Below are 24117 nucleotides of genomic sequence, written 5' to 3' on the forward strand. Positions count from 1 at the left end.
ATTGCATTTAGGAGTCCTAAATTGCTTCTAATCTGTCAAGTGACATTTTTGAACTCCTGCTCTGCCCTTCAATGTAATTCCTTGTGGGCTTTACAGTTCCAAGTTTAACTGCTTGTGGTAACCATCTCCAATCCTTTGCAACATTTCTGCCAGTTTCACTGTCTGAAGCAAAGTATTTGAACTTGTATAGACATTGCATAGGATACTTTAGAACAGCCATCCGTTAAACCTAGGCTCTATGTAGACTTGAGGTTTATCCCAGATCGTTTTGCGCTTAGGAGTTTGGATTTGAGTCTATTGAGACCTTTAGGGGGAAAAAAAAATCATCTCCACCTTAGAATCCATCTCTTAACTGCTGCCTTTCTTGTTTTTAGTAGCATGACCATGTGCTTTTTATTTATTCTTTTAAAGTAGTGATTCTATGTTAACAGAAGTATGCTGGCTCACTTTACTGATCATACCCGCACTCCAAATCCTCTATCAAGTGGTTTGAATGAAACTTGTTTGATTTCAGACAAGGAATAGTGCAAGGAACCCCAAGGCCTAGCTGCCCAATACCTTTGGTGAAAGAAATTTGCTGAAGGCTTCCCTCCTTTCCCCACTTCTACATGATTGAACGTGCTTTTCTTGCCCATTCAAGCCTTTCCCTTACTCTTGACATTGAATGTTTCTAGCACTTTCCTGTCACCCATATATGGCTTGGCTGCTGACTGCTGAGTGATGAAAGGGGCAAACCTAACTGGTGAAGTGACATTCCTAAGACCCATAGATAGTTCTGCAAGTGTATGGTTCTAGCACGGTAGTTCATTTTCACAGATGGAGAATGGAGATCAAGAATTAAAATATTGTTGCTCAGAATTAGAGGCTTCTCTTTAAGTATGTGATAGTCATCAGTGTTGCCAGGTATTTTTGGTTTCTGTCTCTTGAGCATGTAGTAGAATTGTACTTGCTTGCTTCTTTGAAGTTAGGTATGGCCTTGAGAGTTGCTTTTGGTCAGTGAAATGTGTGGGAATACTGTGTAGCCTTTCATGGTACAAGCTTCTGTTGTGTAGTTTTCCATTCTCTTTCCTTCTGTCATGGTAGCTGTTGGGGCTACAAATGGCAGCCACCCATCAGTTGAGGCCCCAGAGTGAGCTTCCAGGTGACCTGTGCTTGACAGGTAGGTTGAGCAAGAAGTGAAACACCACTGGGATTTTGGAATTATTACCAAGGTATAAACTAACCTATCTGGACCAATGCTAAGGAACCAGTGGAAATCTAGCTGAAATATACTTTCCTACTTCAAAATGTTTTTCTGTAGAGGGATCTGTTCCTGCTTGGGACTTAATAGCTTAAATTTCACTGTTTCTTTATATAAATAATGCAACAAGTACTGTGTTAGGTGCTGTAGATTCAGATAAATACAGCAGTCCCCTGCCCTCAAATAACTCTTGTAAATGGGAAGAGACAATAACAGTAAAAATCATAATATAGAATGGTGAGATATAAGTACTGAGGAAGAAATAGGGCTGAAGGAACAATAACACAAGAAGGCCTAGTCGGTTTTTGCCTCAGCTGTTGAAAGAATGGAGTTACCATTTATTAGTATTAAGAACACTAGAAGAAGAAAAGACAGCGTAGCAGTGTCTTCCAAGTTCTGAGAGAAAATGGTTTCCTACCTCTGAGGTGGGAGAATAATCGGAAATAGACATCGAAAGCTGAATGAGATTGTTGATAGTGTGATGAGAACTAATAATCAGGCTGGGCACGGTGGCTCACACCTGTAATCCCAGCACTTTGAGAGGCCCAGGCGGATGGATCACCTGAGGTCAGTAGTTTGAGCGTGGTGGCGGACGCCTGTAGTCCCAGCTACTCAGGAGGCTGAGACAGGAGAATGGCGTGAACCTGGGAGGCGGAGGTTGCAGTGAGCTGAGAACGTGCCACTGCACTCCAGCCTGGGCAACAGAACGAGACTCCTTCTCAAAAAAAAAAAAATTAACTAGGCATGATAGTGGGCACCTGTAATCCCAGCTACTCAGGAGGCTGAGGCAGGAGAATCACCTGAACCCGGGAGGCGGAGGTTGCGGGGAGCCAAGATCATGTCATTGCACTCCAGTCTGGGCAACAAGAGTGAAACTCCATGTCAAAAAAAAAAAAGGACTAATAATCGACAATTAGATTCGATAATGTGGAGGTCACTAGTGACCTTGACAAGAACAGTTTTGGTGCAGTAGGTTCAAGAGAAAATGAAGCCGGTCACCTGTAAGTCAGCTACTCGGAAGACTGAGGTGGGAGGATCCCTTGAGTCCAGGAATTCAAGTCCAGTCTGGGCAACATAGCAAGACCCCTGTCTCTCAAAAAATAAATTGATTAATTTACAAAGGAGAAAATGAGAGGAGAATTGAAGATACTGAATATAGACAGTCATAGTGATATTCTTTTGAGGATGGTTATAAGGAGAGCAGAGTAATGGGGCTGTAGTTGGAAGATCATGAGGTTTGAGTTCTTTTTGTTTTTAGATGGGCAGACATTATAGTATGTTTGTAAATTGATGGGCTGATGCAGTAGGGAGGGACAATTGATGACTAAAGAGAAGAGACACTTGCAAGGGTGAAGTCCTTGAGTAGGTAAGGTGGAATGGGATCTAGTACGTAAATGGGGATGTTGGCCACAAGTTAGATAGGAGCAATGCAGACAATTCGTTGGTGGCAGATTATGTGAACCCAAATGCTGGTTGGTGAGAGAAAGTGGAAGTTCTCTTCTGATTACTTCTGTGTTCTCAGGTAAATAAGAAGGAAGGTCTTCAGCTAAAAATGAAGAGAGGTGTCAGATTCATCCAAGAGAATGGGGAAGAATGAGTTGAAAATAAGGAAAAGTTTTAGAATTTCCAGGCAGCACCTAATGCCCATTTGATGTCTGTAGTTATAAACCTAGGTGAGACCCTAGTTAGCATAGTTGTATGCTTTTCCTGCAGCTGTGTTGAGCTGCTTGGATGTGGGCAATGTGGAAGGGAATAGCTGAAGTAGGGTAAAGGACACCACCATTGGAAGCGGGGGAATCAAGGCACTGAGAGGCAAAGATTGTGGTGAATATTGAGATTATCATGAATTAACAGAATGACCTAGGGATCTGTAGATGTCGGTAACAGGGAGAGATAGCAAGTAGTTATTGTTTGAAGACATGAAGAAATGATAAAAAAAAAAAAAAAAAAAAAGACATTTCTTAGAACCAAAGGACATACATTTCCAGATTGAAAGGACTTGCCAAGAATCTAGCACAATAAATTTTAAAATATCCATGCCAATACCACATAATCTCACTCATATGTAGGTAGAATCTAAAAAAGTTGATCTTGGCCCTGGTGGGAGGATTGCTTGAGCCCATGAGTTTGAGACCAGTCTGGGTAACATGGCGAGACCCCATCTTTACAAAATTAAAAAAAAAAAAATTAGCCAGGCTTGGTGGCATGCACCTGTGATTCCAACTACTCAGGAGGCTGAGATGGGAGGATCTTTTGAGCCTAAGAGGTCAAGGCTACAGTGAGCTGTGTTCATGCCACTGCACTCCAGCCTGGGGAACAGAGCGAGGTCCTGGGTCAAGAAAAAAAAAAAAGTTGATCTTATACAAGTAGAGAGTAGAATAGTGATAGTTAGGGTATAGTGGGGATGGGGAGATGCTGTTTGAAGGATACATAATTACAGTTGGGTAGAGGAATAAGTTTAAGAGATTGGTTATACAACATGGTAACTGTAGTTAATGATGATATATTCTTGAAAAATGCAAACAGAGTGGATATTAAGTGTACTCATCACAAAAACAACTATGTGAGGTGATACATTTGTTAATTAGCTAGACTTAACTTTTCCGCAATGTATATATATTCTTCAAAACATCAGATACACATATACATACCTACAGTTTTACCTGTCAGTTTAAAATAAAGATACCCTTGTCACGGCATAGCATCATGAAATTTTCTAGCACCATAAAGACAAAAGAATCTAGATAGGATCAGGAATCCTAGGATTCTAGCAGGATTGGAAGCTAGGAAGTAGTGGAGCAAAGAGTGCCTTTTGAAGGAAAATAGATTCCCACCCAGAATTCTGCACCCAGCCAAACTCTCAGGCAAATGTAAGAAAGGATGAAGGTATTTCACACATGTGAGTTCTCAAAATTTGACCTCCCATGCATGTTTTACGAAGAAGCTACTGGAGGATGTGCTCTAGCAAAACAATCTGATTAAGGATTTCCTATGCTGGGGTCCCTTCTGCCATCTTCTATAGAAAGATTCTACGGATCTTCCTATATCAAAAGGGGGCGGGGAACCCTCCCCACGATCACCCCCTCCCCATACCAAGGTAGCTTGGGTGACATAGGTAGGATTTCTTTATTGTCAAGAAGGTCATGGGGAAGAACCTTCTTTATCACCCCTGGAAAGTACCAGGGGGCTGGGACTATTTTTAATTGCCATTTCCCACATTGTTTCCCTTGCTGCCTAGATTGGTGTCTGGCACGTAGAACTCGCTGAGTTTGAACTGCTAATGTTAGCTATTATGAAACACTGCTCCAATAATTATTTATTGAATGAATAGAGAATAATTACAGGTGAAGCTGTGGGCTATGTTAAATTTCATGGGTATTCAGAGAATGAAGAGTCGTAGTTGTGAGCTAGGTGGTAAGAAAGTGGTTCATCGGCCGGGTGCTGTGGCTCATGTCTGTAATCCCAGCACTTGGGAGGCTGAGGTGGGTGGATCACCTGAGGTCAGGAGTTGAAGACCAGCCTGGCCTTGGAAAAATCCCATCTCTACTAAAAATACAAAAATTAGTCAGTCCTGGTGGCGGGTGCCTGTAATCCCAGCTACTGGGGAGGCTGAGGCAGGAGAATTGCTTGAACCCAAGAGGCAGAGGTTTCAGTGAGCTGAGATCGTGCCACTGCACTCCAGCCTGGGCAACAGAGTAAGACTCCGTCTCAAAAATTTTTTTTTTTTTTTTTTTTTTTTGAGATGGAGTCTTGCGCTGTCACCCAGGCTGGAGTGCAGTGGCCGGATCTCAGCTCACTGCAAGCTCCGCCTCCCAGGTTCACGCCATTCTCCGGCCTCAGCCTCCCGAGTAGCTGGGACTACAGGCGCTGCCACCTCGCCCGGCTATTTTTTGTATTTCTTAGTAGAGACGGGGTTTCACCGTGTTAGCCAGGATGGTCTCGATCTCCTGACCTCGTGATCCGCCCATCTCGGCCTCCCAAAGTGCTGGGATTACAGGCTTCAGCCACCGCGCCCGGCCCCGTCTCAAAAATTAAAAAAAAAAAGGAAAGTGGTTCATGATAGTGATGCTCTAGAGAAAGCACTTTAATTAAAGCCTCGCAGAGGTTAGTTATCTCTTCAGGTGTTAGCCAGCTGCCATTACCCCTGGTTCTCTTGGGGGATTTACAGATTTACAGAAGTAATAACTACAGTGCAGATGGTCACAGCCTTAAGAAAACTCAAAACGCAAAGCAAGCCAATGCCCTGGAATACCTGAAAATGTGGAGCTTCAGCCTCCAGTTTACTTGGATGCTGGCCAGGAAGGCTTGGTGTGGTGCCTGTAAAGGGTATGCTTACTTAGACTTGTATGGCTTTATTTCTGATCCAGCGTTAGAGGCCTATATAACTTCTTTTTCACTTGTATCTGTGATGGCAGTATACTGAGGACTCTTACTTAGTGAGTATTGTGGCATTAATAGTACATACTATCTTAACAGTGTTTCACAGCTTGTGGGGCCTTCTCTGAGGTTCTGACCTTTGGAGAGGGGCGTGAATGAGACACAAATGCCCTTTAAGTAACACAGCTTAAATTATTGTTTTTGCCATAAAATTTTTAAAAAAGAAAGAAAATCGAAGCAGGGTTTGCAACTTGGATATTTAAAATTGTTATCTGTGATTTTTTGCTCTGTTTTGAAGAAAAGGCAGCTCGTTTGGCATTCTTTTTGTTTTTAACTTTTAATTTTGAAATAATTTTAGATTTATAGATGAATTTCAAATATGGTACAGAGTGTTCCTATATACTCTTCATGCAGCTTCCCTTAATATGAAGATCTTACATATAACCCTGGTGCATTTATCAAAACTAAGAGATTAATATTGGTATAATAGATTTGTTTACTTAGTAAATTTTTGTTTACTTGGAGTTTACTACTCCGGCTTTTATTTGAATTTTCCCAGTTTTTCCACACATTCCTTTTCTGTTCCAGGATCCAACTCAGGATTTCACATTGCATTTAGATTTGGCATGTTTTTAGTGGTCAAATAAGTGAAGGAAAGGAATTGTGAATGCTTTGTGACTGAAGACCTGTGAAACTGACTTTACAAAGAACAGGTTCTGTAAGGAAATATTAAGAGAATGCCAGAGAAAAGGAAGAAAATGGAAAATAAAGTGTTGTATACACTAGAATATAGTGAACAAACTTCCAGATAACATTTTCCATTTGTGATGGGTAACATTTTCTGAAGTTCTGGAATTTAGTTTGTAGAGTGTCATGCATACCAATTCATGAAATGTGTGTAGACATGAGTTGCTATTGGACATGAGTTTTTTTTTTTTTTTTTTTTTTTTTGAGACGGAGTCTCGCTCTGTCGCCCAGGCTGGAGTGCAGTGGCGCGATCTCGGCTCACTGCAAGCTCCACCTCCCGGGTTCACGCCATTCTCCCGCCTCAGCCTCCGAGTAGCTGGGACTACAGGCGCCCGCCACCACGCCCGGCTAGTTTTTTGTATTTTTAGTAGAGACGGGGTTTCACCATGTTAGCCAGGATGGTCTTGATCTCCTGACCTCGTGATCCACCCGCCTCGGCCTCCCAAAGTGCTGGGATTACAGGCTTGAGCCACCGCGCCCGGCTGGACATGAGTTTTAACCATTTTAGATAAGGTGGCCTATCAGGAACTAAGTTTGGCAGCTGGCAAGATGCTTAACAATAATGACTTTAAGAAGATGTCTGTCTAGTTCGAAGGCAGGCCAGTCCTGTTACAGAGTCATCAGGGAACCAGGCCTCTTCTATGTTTGTGTTCTGCTGTCTTTTAGCAGGTGGCTTCTATATTCACCGTAGCTCCATGATCACAGAATGGCTATAGGAACTCCAGCCATTACGTCTGTCAGACAAGAAACGGAAACAGAAGGGGTTTCCTTCCTTGTTGAGTCAGTTCCCTTTAGAGAGCTGTCTTGGAAGCTTCTACTTGATGACTTCTGTGTATGTCTAACATTGATCAACTCTGGAGGCAAAGGACCTGGACCTATTGTTGCCCCAAATAAAGTTGTACTCTACTAAGAAAGAAGAGGAGAATGGATACGGATTAGTCAACTGTTTATTTTTACCAGGGAGGTAGCTGTGTGGAATGAAGTTTACATTGCTTAGGATTACTAATGGGTCTAGTAAGCTACATGAAAGTACTGGGAGAAAATTTAAATCATTGAATAATTCAATGATGCAAGCACATTCTTCAGGCATATCACATGTGTCTGTGTGTTTGTCCCTTCAGTTTGAGACACCTTATGGTCATCGGTCAACCATGTATTAGCTATGACAGCAGGAACATTGGCTAGCTTTTTTCCACTGCAGGTTATTCCTCCAGCAAAGACATCAGTGGGAAGTGTCATTTATTGCCTTACTGGACATCCCACCTTTTTGCCTTTTCTCCATATCTCTAGTTTTGCAAAGGGAGGTAAATGATTGCTGCGTTAATGCAGGGCCAGTTTTCTTAAACCCATAGCAGTCCTACAATGAGCTCTTTTTAATCAGCACCTAAAGTCTAGATTAATGCCAATATGGCTTTTATTACTTGTGCTGTTGATTCCCAAATGCCACCAACATTTTACTGTGAAACATTTCAAAAGTACAGAAAAGTTTGAAGAATTGTTCAGTGAACATTTGTATATACCATACCTAGATTCTATACTTAATATATGTGCTATATATGCCTTATATAAGGCAGATCCTTTTCTCTATCCTTCCAATTTTTTTTAAAGCTTTTCAAAATAATGTGTAGACACCAGTATGGTTCAACCCTATATACTTCCTGGGATTGATTTTATATTAAGAATGCTTTCCATTGCAAGTGACAGAAATCCAATTCAAAGGATTTAAGTAAAAAGTGGAATGTATTGGCTTATTTGACTGGAAAGGATAGTGGGGAGATAGACTTATAGGAAGAGTTGCTGGAACTAGTGCCTTAGGGACTGGAGCCAAGACTCTGCTATCAGAACCGTTAACTCTGTCCATGCTGTCTCTCATCTGCTTCTCACTACCTGGTTGCGCATTCTCCTATGAATATATCTTCCCCAAGGCAGGGAAGATGGTTATCGTAGCCCCAAACCACATTCTTCCTGCACCGTGATCCTGGAGGCCATTTCTCTTCTAGCTTTAGAGTGAGAGCCCTGGAAAGGACTCCACTTGACCTGACTTGCACCTGGATAAATCATGATGGGACACTGGCCTGGAAGGGTCACAGGATGTATTACCAGGAGAGATAGAAATGGAAAGTGTGCTGAGTGGAGTATAGTCCTCAGAAAGCTTTCCCACTCATTCTCTGAGGCTGGCATAGTCCTGGTACTTGATTAGGAAAGCACAAAGGAGAGCTACAAATACAAAAATCATAAGTAAAACAATAGTGTATTGAATCTAGAAGTATGGTAAAACAACAGTACTACTTCATGCACACGTAGGCTTTGTCTAAGAAATGCAAGAATTGTTCATTATTAGGAAATCTATTAATGAAGTTAATAGACTGGTAGATGCTCCCCCCAAAAAAATCTGCTTAAAATTTAACACTCATTCCTGATTTAAACCGCTAATATAATAAGGTTCCAGCTAATGTAGTAAGATAAGCAAAAGAAATAATCATCTATTGAGTGGATTATTACAGTAGACTCTTTTTTTTTTTTTTTTTTTTTTTTGAGACAGGGTCTCACTCTGTCACCCAGGCTGGAGTGCAGTGGTGTGATCTCCACTCACAGCAACCTCTGCCTCCCAGGCTCAAGCAATCCTCCCAACTCAGCCTCCTGACTAACTGGGACTACAGATGTGTGCCACCACACCTGGCTAATTTTTGTGTTTTTTGTAGAGACAGGATTTTGCCATGTTGCCCAGGCTGGTCTCAAACTCCTTGCCCTCCTTGACCTCCCCCAGTGCTGGGATTACAGGCATGAGCCACCATGCCTCTCCAGCAGTAGAGTCTTAATTGGTCTCTCAGGTTCAACTTTTATCCCCCTTCGGTCCGTTTTCAACACAGCAAATAGAGTGATATTATTAAAATGTACATCTTTTCTTATGTCATACCTCTTTTTGAAGCACTCTAAGCACTACAAGTAAAAGCTGAAATAATCAAGTACTAGACCTTAACTAATCTTCCCCACACACACATACTTTTTTTTTTCCTTTTCATCTGCTACTCTTTTCCTCACCTACTCTGCTCCAGCCACACAGGCTCAGTGACACTCCCTTCAGGGCTTTTGCCCTTGCTGCATAGCTTGTGCTCTCACTTCCTTTAGGTCTTTATGCAAAGGTACTCTTGATGAGGCCTTTCCTCATCTTTTAAACTGCACTCTACCCTCCTCTTAGGACTCACAACCTCCCACTTATCACCATATGACAAGTATGTTTTACTTATTTAGTTTGTCTCTCCTCCCTCACGCCTCCCTCCCTTAAAATTAAGTTCTGGTTGTGTTTCAAGGATTTTTTGTCCTTTTGTTCATTGCTAAATCCCCAGTGCTCTGAACAGTGCCTGGCACACAGTAGGTGCTCAATAAAAAGTTGATGAATTAATGAGTTGAAATAAAAACTGTAAATAAATTGTAAATAAAAAAAGAGAGAAAACTGCTTTGATTTACTAACCAGAAAACTTAAGACAACAGACAAAACTGTTAGGACTAATTAGAGTTTAGCAAGTTCTTTAAAAAAAAAAAATGCAACGGACTCTGTTTTCGTCTGTTTTCATGCTGCTGATAAAGACATACCTGAGACTGGGCAATTTACAAAAGAAAGAGGTTTATTGGACTCACAGTTCCACATGACTAAGGAGGCCTCACAATCATGGCAGAAGGTGAAAGGCACATCCTACATGGCAGCAGACAAGAGAAGAGAGCTTGTGCAGGGAAACTCCCATTTTTAAAACCATCAGATCTCATGGGACTTATTCACTATTATGGGAACAGCACAGGGAAGAACCCACCCCTATGATTCAATTACCTCCCACCAGGTTCCTCCCATGTCTCATGGGAATTATGGGAGTTACAATTCAAGATGAGATTTGGGTGGGGACACAGCCAGTCCATATCAGATTCCTGATGACATTCAAATTACAAGTTCAAGTGATTCTCCTGCCTCAGCCTCCCAAGTAGCTGGGATTACTGGCATGTGCCACCACACCCAGCTAATTTTTGTATTTTTAGTAGAGACGAGGTTTCACCATGTTGGCCAGGCTGGTCTTGAACTCCTGATCTCGGATGATCCACCTGCCTCGGCCTCCCAAAGTTCAGGGATTACAGACGTGAGCCACTGTACCCGGCCCAATACACTTTTAAAATATGATGAAATATGTAAATTATTCTGAAGAAACTCAAATGACTGACTAGAAAGTAGGTAAAGAATATGACTATGCACTCACAGAAAAAGAAATGTAGATAATCAATAAACATTTGACAACTTCCCTTGCAATTAGGGAAGTGTGAGTTGTAACTCAGAATTCTAGCCACTAATTTGGCATTAGTTGAAGAGTGGTAACACATAATTTAGAAACTTGTGGGAAACAGGTACTCTGGCATATTATAGGTAAATGGTTTAAAAGAACAATTTGGCAACACCTATCAAAATTTAAAATGCAGACACCTCTTAACCTGGCAGTGCTACTTTTAGATCTCTTCCTTGCAGAAACTTTTGTGTTTGTGCCAAAGATGGACATAAAAGGTTGCTCACCATAGCATTGTTTGCGATAGCAAACATAAAGAGTAAAAATCCTGAATATTCAATCATAGCAGCTGGTTAAATAAAAACAAAAGAACACAGTACAACAGTTTTATGTGATTTATTTTTTATTTTTGTTTTGTTTTGTTTGAAACAAGATGTCACTCTGTTGCCCAGCCTGGAGTGCAGTGGCTCGATCTCAGCTCATTGCAGCCTCAACCTCCTGGGCTCAAGCAATCTCCCCACCTCAGCCTCCTGAGTAGCTGGGACCATAGGCATGCCCCTGTGACTACCATGCCTAAGTTTTTGTAGAGACAGAGTTTTGCCATGTTGACCAGGCTGGTCTCGAACTCCTGCACTCAAGAGGAGAACTGCTTGAACCCAGGAGGCAGAGGTTGCAGTGAGCTAAGATTGTGCCACTTTACTCCAGCCTGGACAACAGAGCAAGACTCTGTCTCAAAAATAAATAAATAAATAAATAAATAAATACATAAGTAAATAAAAGGTATTCAACATCATTAGTGATCATATATGAGCCACCGCACCTGGCCAGCAGTTTTAAAAATGAGATTCAGTTCTATGTACTAAGCTGGAAAGATCTCCGAGGTGTAATGTTAAGTGAAAAAAAGCATGTTGCAGAGCAGTGACATATTTTATTGTTTTGTTTATGTAAAAATAAATACTTCCCCAACAAAAAAACACCCAAACTATGTATTACTGAGAGTTGCATACCAAATTGTTCGTGTCAGTTTTCTATGAGATGAATCAGATGGTATATGAGGATTCACTTTGTAAAACATTCAAAACACAAAGTGTACAGGATATAAGAAGAATATATAGTATTTTAATTGTTTAATTTCAAGATAAAGAAAGCATCAATCTTGGAGAAAAACTGGGTAAAAATAAAATTTCCAATTTTTTTCTTCGTTTCCAGGGAAGCAGGATAATGAAATATAAACAAACAGGAAAACATACTGGCTGTTCATGCAGCAGTTGTTATAATAGCAGTGAGCAGTGAGTTAACTATTTACATGTAAGATGGGAAGAACAGAGATGATTGTTTAGAATTCAAGTATATTATACCCATGACTGGCTTTATTGTCAGGAAAGCAGTGGGGTTCAGCAGAAAGAAAAAGTTCAGAGTCAGGGTACCTGGTCATTTAGGTTCTGATGATGTTAATCTTTACTTAGCTTTGTGATCTTCGGCAAACTACATCTGTTTAGCTCTTGGTTTCTTCTTGTCGTCTGTCAGTCATCTATCGTGTCTAAATTCTGAGTCTGAATCCAATGAAAATCAGAAATAAGTTATAATATGAAAGCAGCATCTTTGACGTAAGCTGTGTTATTGGGTCTGCTGAGTCTATGCGTCTTCTAAAGGTGAAACTTATAAAGTTATTGGTGACCATGGACTGTCTACCCAGGATGTGCCAGCCATGCTCAGGTAGACCTGGGGGATAGAGGGCAGTGTCATTGCTGGGTATGGCATATGTTTGAAAAAATTTTTTTCTTCCTTTTTCTTTCTATAGATAGAGGCTCACTCTGTTGCCCAGGCTTGAGTGCGGTGGCGCAGTCACTGCAGCCTGGAACTCCTGGGCTCGAGTGATTCCCCCACCTCAGCCTCCTAAGTAGTTGGGACTTCGGACGCACACCACCATGCCTGGCTAATTTTTTTATTTTTATTTTTTGTAAAGGTGAGGTCTTGTTGCGAAGGCTGGTGTTGAATGCCTGGCCTCCCAGAGTGTTGGGATTACAGACGTGAGCCACTGTGCCCGATCTTTGAATATTTCTACTAAAAGAAAAAAGATGGCCGGGCGTGGTGGCTCACGCCTCTAATCCCAGCACTTTGGGAGGCCTAGGCGGGTAGATCACCTGAGGTTAGGAGTTCAAGACCAGCCTGACCAACGTGGAGAAACCCGTCTCTACTAAAAATACAAAATCAGCCAGGTATGGTTGCGCATGCCGTAATCCCAGCTACTCAGGAGCCTGAGGCAGGAGAAACGCTTGATCCCCAGAGGCAGAGGTTGCAGTGAGCCAAGATCACCCCGTTGCACTCCAGCCTGGGCAACAAGAGTGAAACCTCGTCTCAAGAAAAAAAAAAAAGAAGAAAAAAAGACTGGTTGGATACACAGCAAACTCATAGTGGTGACCTCTAGGGGGTGAGGATCAATGATGACTTTAGATTTTAGGTAATATTCCCTTTTGTCCCTCAAAATAGACAGTAAATATTCAACATACATAATTTTAAAAAGCCGTAATGTGGAAAAATGCAAATATGCCACTATGTTAACGGTAGTTAATTCCGGCTGCTGGGAGTCATTGTGGGTTTTTAAATACTTACTAGGTTTTCTTTTTTTTAATTAAAAGGTAAATAATTAAGTGACACATTTCATGGTTCAGTGATGAATAAAAGACTATCTTCTGGTTAATAATTAAATTTGGGAAGCAAGAAAATATACAAAGGAAAGAAAGAATTTAGTTTCACCATTTGATAATAAAATAAAACACTAATTAGGACAATTTATTTCTGAGAAGAAGGTCTTTCAGCATTTTTATATGCTTGCACTTTATTTGGATAACATAGTTGTGGAAAGGAAACTGTTTTCAGTATTGTCTTGGCTTTGTACAGCAGTAGTTGGGGAGCTGGTTTTTTTTTTGGTCACCTGACCTTTTCATGCTTTTGTCACTTGCTGGTTGTAACTTTGAAAACCAGAGAGCTCTGGGTAACCTTGGCAGCAAAGCAGCCTACTGTATGATGGGTTGGGAAGTGGGCCAGAGGACCAACTCGATGAACTATTTCTAGTGCAGAGAATGATTGCGAGATCAGCCTTCTACTAAACATGAAAAAGTGGGGAAAGGCAGGCAATCTTCATTGCCCAGAAAAAGTTTTTCTTACTTTAATCTTGATCGTCTTTCTGTTTCAGCCTTGCTGCTTCTGAGACTTTCTTTCCTCTCACCCCCATATTTTTATTATGAAAGTGTTCAAACCATATATAAAATGTGAGAGAAGGCCAGGCGCAGTGCCTCACACTTCTAATCCCAGCACTTTGGGAGGCCAAGGCGGGCAAATCACTTGAGGTCAGGAGTTTGAGACCAACCTGGCCAACATGGTGAAACCCCGTCTTTACTAAAAATGCAAAAATTAGCTGAGCATGGTGGCACGCGCCTGTAATCCCAGCTACAGGGAGGCTGAGGCAGGAAAATCACTTGAACCCGGGAGGTAGAGGTTGCAGTGAGCCAAGATTGTGCCATCGCACTCCAACCTGGGCAACAGAATGAGACTCTGTCTTCAAAAAAAAAAAAAAAAATGAGAGAATAGTACAATGAATATTTGCTATACCCACCAGATAGATTCAACAATTTTTAACATTTTGCCATATGTGGTTTGTCTCTTTTCTTTTCCTCAATCTGTCTTCTTCTGTGTTAAACCCTTTTGAAGTAAGTTGCAGACATCATGACATTTCACTTCTAAATATTTCCTTATGCATCTAAGATAGAGGACATCCTACTACATAACCATGATAATGTTGCCATACCTAAGAAAATTAACAGTAGATCCCTAATGGCATCAAATACACAGTCCATATTCAAGTTTTCTTAGATGTCTCACAGATGTTTCCCTGTTTTTGTTTCTGTTTCTCTTTTTCTTTTTTGAGATGGAGTCTTGCACTGTTGCCCAGGCTGGAGTGCAGTGGTGTGATCTCGGCTCACGGCAGCCTCTGCCTTCCGCGTTCCAGTGATTCTCCTGCCTCAGCCTCCTGGGTAGCTGGGATTATAGGCACACGCCACCACGCCTGGCTAATTTTTGTATTTTTGGTAGAGACGGGGTTTCACCATGTTGGCCAGGCTGGTTACAAACTCCTGACCTCAGGTGATTCTCCTGCCTTGGCCTCCCAAAGTGTTGGGATTACAGGCGTGAGCCACCATGCCTGGCCTGTTTTTCTTTTCTAAAAAAAAATTAAAGTTCATAGATTGCATTTTGTTGTTATTCTTTAATCCCTTTTACACTATAAGAATTTTCCCTCTCTGTTGTTTTTGTTTTATATAATGCTGACTTTTAAAAAACTATTTCTCTTTTTTATTTTTTGGTAGAGACAGGGTCTTGCTATGTTGCCCATGTTGGTCTCAAATTCCTGACCTCAATTGATCCTCCCACCTCAGCCTCCCAAAGTGTTGGAATTACAGGCATGAGCCACAATGCCCAGCTGACTTTTTTTAACTTCTAAAAAAATTTTAGGCCGGGCGCGGTGGCTCAAGCCTGTAATCCCAGCACTTTGGGAGGCCGAGACGGGCGGATCACGAGGTCAGGAGATCGAGACCATCCTGGTTAATATGGTGAAACCCCGTCTCTACTAAAAAGTACAAAAAACTAGCCGGGCGAGGTGGCGAGCGCCTGTAGTCCCAGCTACTCGGGAGGCTGAGGCAGGAGAATGGCGTGAACCGGGGAGGCGGAGCTTGTAGTGAGCTGAGATCCGGCCACTGCACTCCAGCCTGGGCGACAGAGCGAAACTCCGTCTCAAAAAAAATAAATAAATAAATAAATAATAAAAAAAAAATTTTAAAAATTGGCCAGGTGCGGTGACTTACGCCTGTAATCCAGCACTTTGGGGGGTCAAGGTGGCAGATTGCTTGAGCCCAGGAGTTTAAGACAAGCCTGGGCAACATGGCGAGACCCCGTCTCTACAAAAAATAGAAAAATTAGCTGGGTGTGGTGGTGTGCACCTGTAATCCCAGCTACTCAAGAGGCTGAGGTGGGAGAATCACCTGAGCCCAGGAAATTGAGGCTGCAGTGAGTCGTGATCAAGCGACTGCACTCCAGCCTGAGCAACAGAGTGAGACCCCATCTCAAAGACCATTTTTTAACAACTGTGTTAAAATACACATATCGAGGCCAGGTGCAGTGGCTCACACCTGTAATCCCAGCACTTTGGGAGGCCAGGAGGGCAGATCACCTGAGATCAGGAGTTTGAGACCAGCCTGGCCAATGTGGTGAAACCTCGTGTCTACTAAAAATATAAAGAAATTAGCTGGAATGGGTGGCAGGCTCCTGTAATCCCAGCTACTTGGGAGGCTATGGCTGGAGAATCACTGGAGCCCAGGAGGCAGAATTTGCAGTGAGCTGAGACTGTACCATTGCACTCCAGCCTAGACAACAAAAACGAAACTCTGTCTCAAAAAAAAAAAAAAAAAAGAAAAAAACAAGAAAAATACACATACCATAAAATTTACCATTTTAGCTATTTTTAAGTGTACAATTCTGTGGCACTAAGGACATTCACATTGTTAAACTAAAATCACCACCATCCATCCACACAACCTTTCGTCTTGCAAAACTGAAACTATACCTATTAAACAGTAACTCCCCATTCCCTCTCCCATCCAGCGCCTGGCAACCACCATTCTACCTCCCTTCTGTCTCTGTGAAGTTGACTATTCTGAGTACCTCATAAAAAAGTAGAGTCATACAGAATTTGTACTTTTATGGCTGGATTTCACTTAGCATAATGTTCTCAAGGTTCATCCATATTGTAGCATGTGTCAGAATTTCCTTTTTAATGCTAAGTAATATTCCATTGTGTGTATATATCATATTTTGTTTATCACTTTGGGTTGCTTCCATCTTTTGGCTGTTGCAAATAGTGCTTCTATGAAGATGGGTATACAAGTATTTCTTTCAGTCCCTGCTTTCAATTCTTTGGAATTTATACCCAGAAATGGAATTTCTAGATCATGTGATAATTCTATTTTTAATTTTTTAAGAAACTGCCATACTGTTTTCCATAGTGGTTGCACCATTTTACATTCCCACCAATGGTGCACAAAGGTTCTAATTTCTCCAAATCCTTGATGGCACTTGTTATTTTTTAGTTTTTTGGTAGTAGCCATGCTAATGGATATGAAGTCATATTTCATTATGGTTATGATTTGTATTTCTCTAATGATTAGTGGTGTTGAGTTTCTTTTCATGTGCTTGGCCATTTCCATATCCTCTTCGGAGAAATGTCTTTTGCCCTTTTTTTATTTGTTTGTTTGTTTGTTTTGAGACAGGGTCTTGCTCTGTTGCCCAGGCCAGAGTGCAGTGGTGTGAACACAGCTCACACTGCAGCCTCAACCTCTTGGGCTCAAATGATCCTCTCACCTTAGCCTTGTGAGTAGTTGGAACTGCAGGCACGTGCTACCACATCCAGCTAATTTTATTTTATTTTATTTTTTTACTTTTTGTAGAGACAGATTCTCCCTATGTTGCCCAGGCTGGTCTCAAACTCATAGGCTCAAGTGGTCCTCCACCTTGGCCTCTCAAAGTGCTGGGATTACAGGCATGAACCACCTGCCCGGCTTCATTGCCCATTTTCGAATTGAATTTTTTGGTGGTGGTGGTTGAGTTATATAGATGGGTTGTCTTTTTACTCTGTTGGTTGTGTCATTTGATGCACAGAAGTTCTAAATTTTAAATGTCCAGTTTATATATTTTTTAATTTGTTGCCTGGGCTTCTGGTGTCATTTTCAAGAATTCATTGCCAAATCCAATGTCACAAAGATTTTCCTTTTTGTTTTCTTATGAAAGTTTTATAGTTTTAGGTCTATGTTTAGGTCTTTGATACATTTTGAGTTAATTTCTTTATATGGTGTATGGTAAGGTCCAACTTCATTCTTTAGATATCTAGTTTTCCCAGTACCATTTGTTTGAAAGACTTCTTATTGAGTGGTCTTGGCATCCTTGTCAAAAATCTTTTGACCAGGTATGTGAGGGTTTGTTTCTGGTCTCTTTATTCTGTTTCATTGGTCTGTATGTCTGTCTTATGCCAGTACCCACTGTTGATGACTGTAGCTTTGTAATAAGTTTTAAAATCGGGAGTGTGAGTTCTACAGCTTTGATCTTTATCAAGATTGTTTTGGATATTCAGAGTTTCTTAAGATTCCATATAAATTTTAGAATGGATTTTTCTACTTCTGTAAAAAACATCATTGGGATTTGAGAAGGGATTACACTGAATTTGTAAATTGCTTTGGGTAACTTTGACAGCTTAACGATATTGTCTACCAATGCATGAACATAGGGTATCTTCATTTATTGCTGTCTTCTGTAATTTCTTTCAGAAATATATGAGTGATCCAGTTTCTCTGAATTCTCACTGTTTGGAAGTCACTATTTTTCATTTTATCCATTCTAATAGATGTATAGTAATATCTCATGGTTTTAATTTGCATTTCCATAATGGGTAATGATGTTGAACATGTTGTCATGGGGCTTCTCTGCCATTTCTGTATCCTCTTTGACAAATTGTTTCTTCATACCTTTTGCCTATTTTCTAATTGGGTTTTTTTTTACCGTTGAGTTTTGAGAGTTCTTTATGTATTCCATATAAGGTTCTTTTTCAGATATGTGGTTTGCAGATATTTTCTCCCAGTCAGTAGCTTGTCTTTTCCTTCTCTCAACAGAGTCTTTCATAGCAAAACTTTAAAATTGTAATGAAGTCCACATTATCATTTTTTTTGCTCTGGATCACACTTTTTGGTGTCAGGTGTGAAGAACTATTCACCAAATCCTAGATCCAGAATATTTTCTTCTGTTTTCTTCCAAAGATTTTATAATTTTACATTTAGATCTATGATGCTTTAATTTTTGTATAACGTATAAGGTTGAGGTTTATGTTTTTGCCTATGGATATCCAGTTACTCTAGCTCTACTTATTGAAAAGACTATCCATCCAACATTAAATTGTTTTTGTGCCTTTGTTAAAAAATAGTTAGTTGTACTTGTGTGGGTCTGTTTCTGGTTACTCTGTCTATTGCATTGACTTATATGTGTGTCCCTTAGCCAGTACCACTCAGTCTTGATTACTTTGCTATGCAGTAAGTCTTGACATTGGGTACAGTGATTCCTCCCACTTTTTCTTTTTCAGAAAAATTTTAAGCTATTCTAGTTCCTTTGCTTTTCCTTATAAGTTTTATTTGTTTATTTTATTTTTAAGAGATGAGGTCTCACTATATTGCCCAGGCTGGCCTCCAACTCCTGGACTCAAGTGATCCTCCCATCTTAGCCTCCTAATAGCTGGGACTAAGACAAGTAGCACTGTTCCTGGCTTATGTAAATTTTAGAATAATCTCTTCTACATCTATAAAAAAAATTGGATTTTCATATGTGTTAAAACTTATCACACTGGGGAGAATTGATATCAGTACTGTGTTGAGGTTCCTAATCCATGAACATGGTATGTCTATTTAATTCTTCTTTCATTTCTTTAATCGGAGTTTTGTAGTTTTTAGCATGTAAGTTCTATGCATGTTTTATTAGGTTTATAACTAGGTATTTAATTTTTAAGATATTATAAATGGTATTATATTTTAAATTTTGGTTTCCTATAAAGTTACAATTGTCCCATCACTTTGGAAGGCCAAGGTGGGAGGATCACTTGAAGCTGGGAATTCAAGACCAGCTTAGGGAGGCAACAAAGTGAGACCCTGTCTCTCCAAATTTTTTTTTTTTCAAAATTAGCTTGTGTGGTGACATGTGTCTGTAGTTCCAGCTACTTAGGAAGCTGAGGTAGGAGGATCGTTTGAGCCCATGAATCCAGGAGTTAGAGACTGCAGTGAGCTATGATCACACTGCTGCACTCCAACAGAGCAAGACCCTGTCTCTAAAAAAAAAATTACAGTTGATTTTTATATGTTGATCTTGTATCTTGAAACTTTGTTGAAGTCACTTATTAGTTCTGGGAATTTTGGTAGAATCCTTAAGATTTCCTACAGAGATCATCATGTCATCTACAAATAGGACATATCTGCAAATAGGAACAGTTTTCTTTCTTTCTTTTCAGTCTGTGTGTCTTTTACTTCCTTTTATTGCCTCATTCTGTTGGCTAGAACTTCCAGTATTATGTTAAATAGGAATAATGAGAGTAGACATGCTCATCTTCTTCCTGACCTTACAGGAAAAACATTCAGACTTTGACCATTATGTGTAATTACAAACTTTGCTTGGTGGGTTTTTTTAGATGATCTTTATCAAGTTGAGGAAACTATTTCTAGTTTTCTGAGTGGCTTTTTTTTCTGTTTTTTTAAATTGATGCATAATAGATACACACATTTTCAGGGTACATTCATATAATTTATAAAGATCAAATTAATGTAGTTGGGATATCCATCAATTCTAAGTGTTTTTATTTTGAATGGGTGTTGATTTTTATTAAATGATTTTTCTGCACCAGTTTTTTGGTTTTGTGATTTTTCTTCTTTAGCCTGTTAATATGAAGGGTTACATTGATGGATTAATGAATAATGAACCAGCCTCAGGTATCCCTGTGATAAATTCCACTTGGTCCTAGTGTATAGTTGTTTTACATGTTGCTGAATTTTACTTACTATATTTTGTTAAGCGTGTTTACATTTAATTTTTAAAAAAATTTGCCAGGTGTGGTAGTGCACGCCTGTAATCCCAGCTACTCAGGAGGGCTGAAGAGGGAGGATCGCTTGAGCCCAGGAGTTCGAGTCCAGCCTAGGCAACATTAATGAGACCTCCATCTCTTAAAAAAAAGAAACAAAAAAGGGCAGGGTGTTTAAATCTATATTCATGATGGATTTTGGTTTGTAGGTTTCTTTCTTTTTGATACTTTTTGTTTTTGACTGATGATTAAAAGGGAACTACTCAGACAGCGTCCTCTCCCTCTTACTCTCCCAGAGGAAGAAAACAGTTATCAATGGCGAATGGCAGTTGCAGCAAAGCAACATGAAAAACCAGATTTATGCTCAGGAGAGACCACTGTGCCTCTTTCTATGGTTTCTAGTGCTCTATTCGTTCAGAGAGACCTCTCTAATAATGAATTATAGAAATGATCCCTGAAAGTACAGTCTTTGGTACTGTCTTTGTCTAGTTTTGATATCACATGGAAGACTATGAAACTCTTCATGGAAGATAGTGATGAAGACCACTAAGTCATGGAGCGAATGAGTTGGGGCATAGGAACATCAAAAAGAATCCAGCAGGGCAGCCAAGTGTGGTGGCACATTCCTCTAATCCCAGCGCTTTGAGAGGCTGAGGCAGGTGGATCACCTGACGTCGAGTTTGAGACCAGCCAGACCAACGTGGTGAAACCTTCTTACTAAAAAGTACAAAAATTAGCCAGGCATGGTGGTGCACATCCATAACCTCAGCTACTTGGGAGACTGAGGCATGAGAGTCGCTTGAACCCAGAAGGCGGAGGTTACAGTGAGCCAAGATTGTACCACTGCGCTCCAGCCTGGACAACAGAGTGAGACTCCATTTCAAAGAAAAAGAAAAAAAGAATCCAGTGGGGCAAAAGAATTCAGGAATTAGTGAAGAGAAATACTGTAGTTTGGCTGTAAATACTGTTTTGAGGTGAATGTAAGGCAGTGTACTGGAGGAGATTCAGTGAGGGATGGGGATGATGCCTAGCTTCATGGGTGGCAGAGTTAGTGTAGTTGGTTTGTAGAGGCTCTTAGTTAATAATGATGTGGTAGGACTGGGATTGTATTGACTGTAGAGAAAATATATAAGAGTGTTAGGAAGCCAGCATGGTGGCAGGCATGAGGTGGGCGGATCACCTGAGGTCAGAAGTTCGAGACCAACCAGGCCAACATGGCAAAACCCCATCTCTGCTAAAATACAAAAATTAGCCAGGTGTGGTGGCTCACACCTGTAATTCCAGCCACTCGGGAGGCTGAGGCGGGAGAATCACTTGAACCTGGGAGGCAGAGGTTGCAGTGAGCCAAGATCACTGCACTCCAGCCTGGGCCATAGAGCCAGACTCCATCTCAAAAATAAAATAAAATAAAAAAGTGTTAGGGAATGAATAGTAGAGGCAGATCCTGGACCTGGAGATGATGAGGAGACCAGGTGGAAGGATCAGACTTGAGCAGGAAATCGGGTGCCTCTCTCTGGAGCTTCTGGGAAGAAGGGGATGGGTATGGAGAGAATGGGGTCCTTAGAAGTAATGTGAATGTCTGAGAGTGCCTCACATTTTACTTGAGCAAAGGGCTATCCCTAGGGCTGAAGGAATAATAGGTCTGCACAGAAATGGAAGCAAGTATTCTCTGCTGACACTCCCCATATGGGTAGCTGTGAGGATGAATTAGAGCTTTGTTTAGTTCCTCAGGCCAATTTGGGGGTTTAGTTTGCATTTGTTTTTGAGACAGACTGATGAGGACCACAAGTGGAATGATCAGTGTGGAAACTCTTCTTTGAAAAGTCTTCAAAAATGAAAAGTCATTGGAAATTCTTGGAGTCAGCTGCTGAGTCTTAATGCTTTCCACCATTGACCGTGAGAGAGGGACTTTGGCTTCATCCTCTGTTGAGGAGTTTGTAATCAGCAAGTCAGACTTAGTCTTCAGACCAATTCTGCACAATCTCTTCCAGAAAATAAAAGAGAAAGGAAACCTTCCCAATGCATTTTATGGTTCTGATACCAGAACAACACAAGAATCAATTTCCATCCCTGGCAAAGTCATTCCTCTTCCTCATGCCTCCATTGTGGGACACAGGAAGCTGCTTTTCTCATGGGGATGTCCTGGCACTCAGGGGACCATTTTCTGTTCTTGTTGCAGCTGCAGCCGACTTCGGCAGGTTCAGAGCATCCTGACCCAGAGCAGCAAGTCTCGGCCGGATGGGATCCTGTGCATCCTAGGTCAGTGCTTTTAACAAGGTGGGACTCAGGGCTGGGGCACCTTGGCTTTTTTTGTTCACAGGAAGGTATTAGTAATAGGACCAAAGTGAAATAAGCTGTGAGTTAGTGTCCTCCTAGTTCTTGTTCCCCTGAAATTTGTTGCTGTTTTAATGAGGTTAGATGAGCTATCACTGAGATAGGAAGCCCATTTTTGGAGCTGCTGCTTCCTTAAGCCTTTCCTTTAGACTCACATGTATAGCTACCTCCTGCCATGACATGTCCCTCTTGCCCAGAGCCGTACTCTGAGACTTCACAGACATCAGGAACTAGGTAATAAATATATACCTGAAGCATTGAGAGATGGTATTGAAGACAGTATTGTTTAATTTCCTTTTTATTTGTCTCTAATTCAGCCCCTCTAGACTGTCAGCTTCATGAGGGTCATTTGCAGGCCTGTTCACCACCATACCCCACCATCCAGTACAGTGCTAGACCTTGAGCCTCATAATTGTAAAAGGATGGGTGTTTGTGGTTCCACTCACTTTCCTCTTCTTCACATTATTGGATTCTTTTCAAGCCACCTTAATCTGCCTTTGTTTGCATGTTTTGGTAAAGATTTTTTCGAAAGGTGAAGATTTTTCTGACCCCTATTCTTAAGCCAACTGAAAGTATTCCAAGATGAATCATTTTCAGAAATTAACAGCCTCAATAATCTGTGCTGTTTGATTATTTCAATTACAAGATGTTGGAATTCAAGTAAGGGTACTTGATGCTGAGACCTGTTTCTTTCACAGAATTGCTTAGCTTGGTTTCTGGCACAAAACTGGTCTGAGCTGCGTCCTTCCGCTTAATCATCAGGGTTTTGCTGAGGAGGGGCAAATTATTGGCCTCTTTGCTCCCCATAGTACAGTACAGCTGATCAGAGCCTCCTTTGCCTTGCAGGAATCGATAGCAGGTACAATGAAGGCTGCAGAGAGCTGGCAAATTACCTTCTATTTGGTTTGTACAATCAGAATACCAGTGATTTTGAGAAAACGGGATTTTCTGAAGAAGTGCTAGATGGTAAGTATATATTGGTAAACTCTGTGATAGAAGAGTAAGAGGTTTATTTATTTGGATCCTTGTTTTATGGTCTGCTTACAGAAAAAAATTTAAAATAGTCCAAAGTCCCAGTAAATGTTTGCTTTTTAAAGAATGAAAAAGCACAGCGTTTTTTCTTTGTTGATACATTTAGTAGCAACAAGTAGTTTTCAGAATATATTTACTAATTCAGCTTTAGAGAAACAAACATCAGTGTTTGGCTTTATCTGTTTTTGGCAAAGTACTGGTTTTCCTCTTTATTGCCCATTGCCTCTACATGCTAACGGTTCAGATTATATGGTGTTGTCCTGTGAAAGCACCTTCAATCATGAGGTAAGGATGGGCCTGCAGGCAGCTCCTACAAGGAAGACTTCTTGTGGCTTATTATCCGAGGAACAAAGGCTCTTTGTCCTGCTGTCTTTGGGAATTATTTTCTCTGTGACTTTAATTCATGAAGATGCCTGTGACTACAATGCTGGATTTCTGTTTATATTCCCCTTTCCTTAGCACTGAGA

The 24117-nt window shown here is 40.8% G+C and overlaps 1 protein-coding gene and 1 non-coding gene across 4 annotated transcripts in view; one reads left to right on the forward strand and one right to left on the reverse strand.

Annotated features, from left to right (window-relative positions):
- The window catches only part of C16H20orf194 (chromosome 16 C20orf194 homolog), a 166953-nt gene that overhangs the window by 1784 nt on the left and 141052 nt on the right, over window positions 1-24117 (forward strand). For all 3 annotated transcript variants that reach the window (XM_003905008.3, XM_017944962.3, XM_017944963.3), the window contains exons 2-3: window positions 22464-22543; window positions 23465-23584. In XM_003905008.3, the coding sequence (XP_003905057.1) occupies window positions 22464-22543; window positions 23465-23584 (200 nt within the window). The remainder of the gene's footprint in view (window positions 1-22463; window positions 22544-23464; window positions 23585-24117) is intronic.
- Window positions 20543-20754, reverse strand: LOC116270925. Its single transcript, XR_004179225.1, has one exon. It is a non-coding gene; the product is annotated as a small nucleolar RNA U3 (small nucleolar RNA).

The sequence above is a fragment of the Papio anubis genome, chromosome 16 (genome assembly GCF_008728515.1).
Source record: "Papio anubis isolate 15944 chromosome 16, Panubis1.0, whole genome shotgun sequence".
NCBI classification, from domain to species: domain Eukaryota; kingdom Metazoa; phylum Chordata; class Mammalia; order Primates; family Cercopithecidae; genus Papio; species Papio anubis.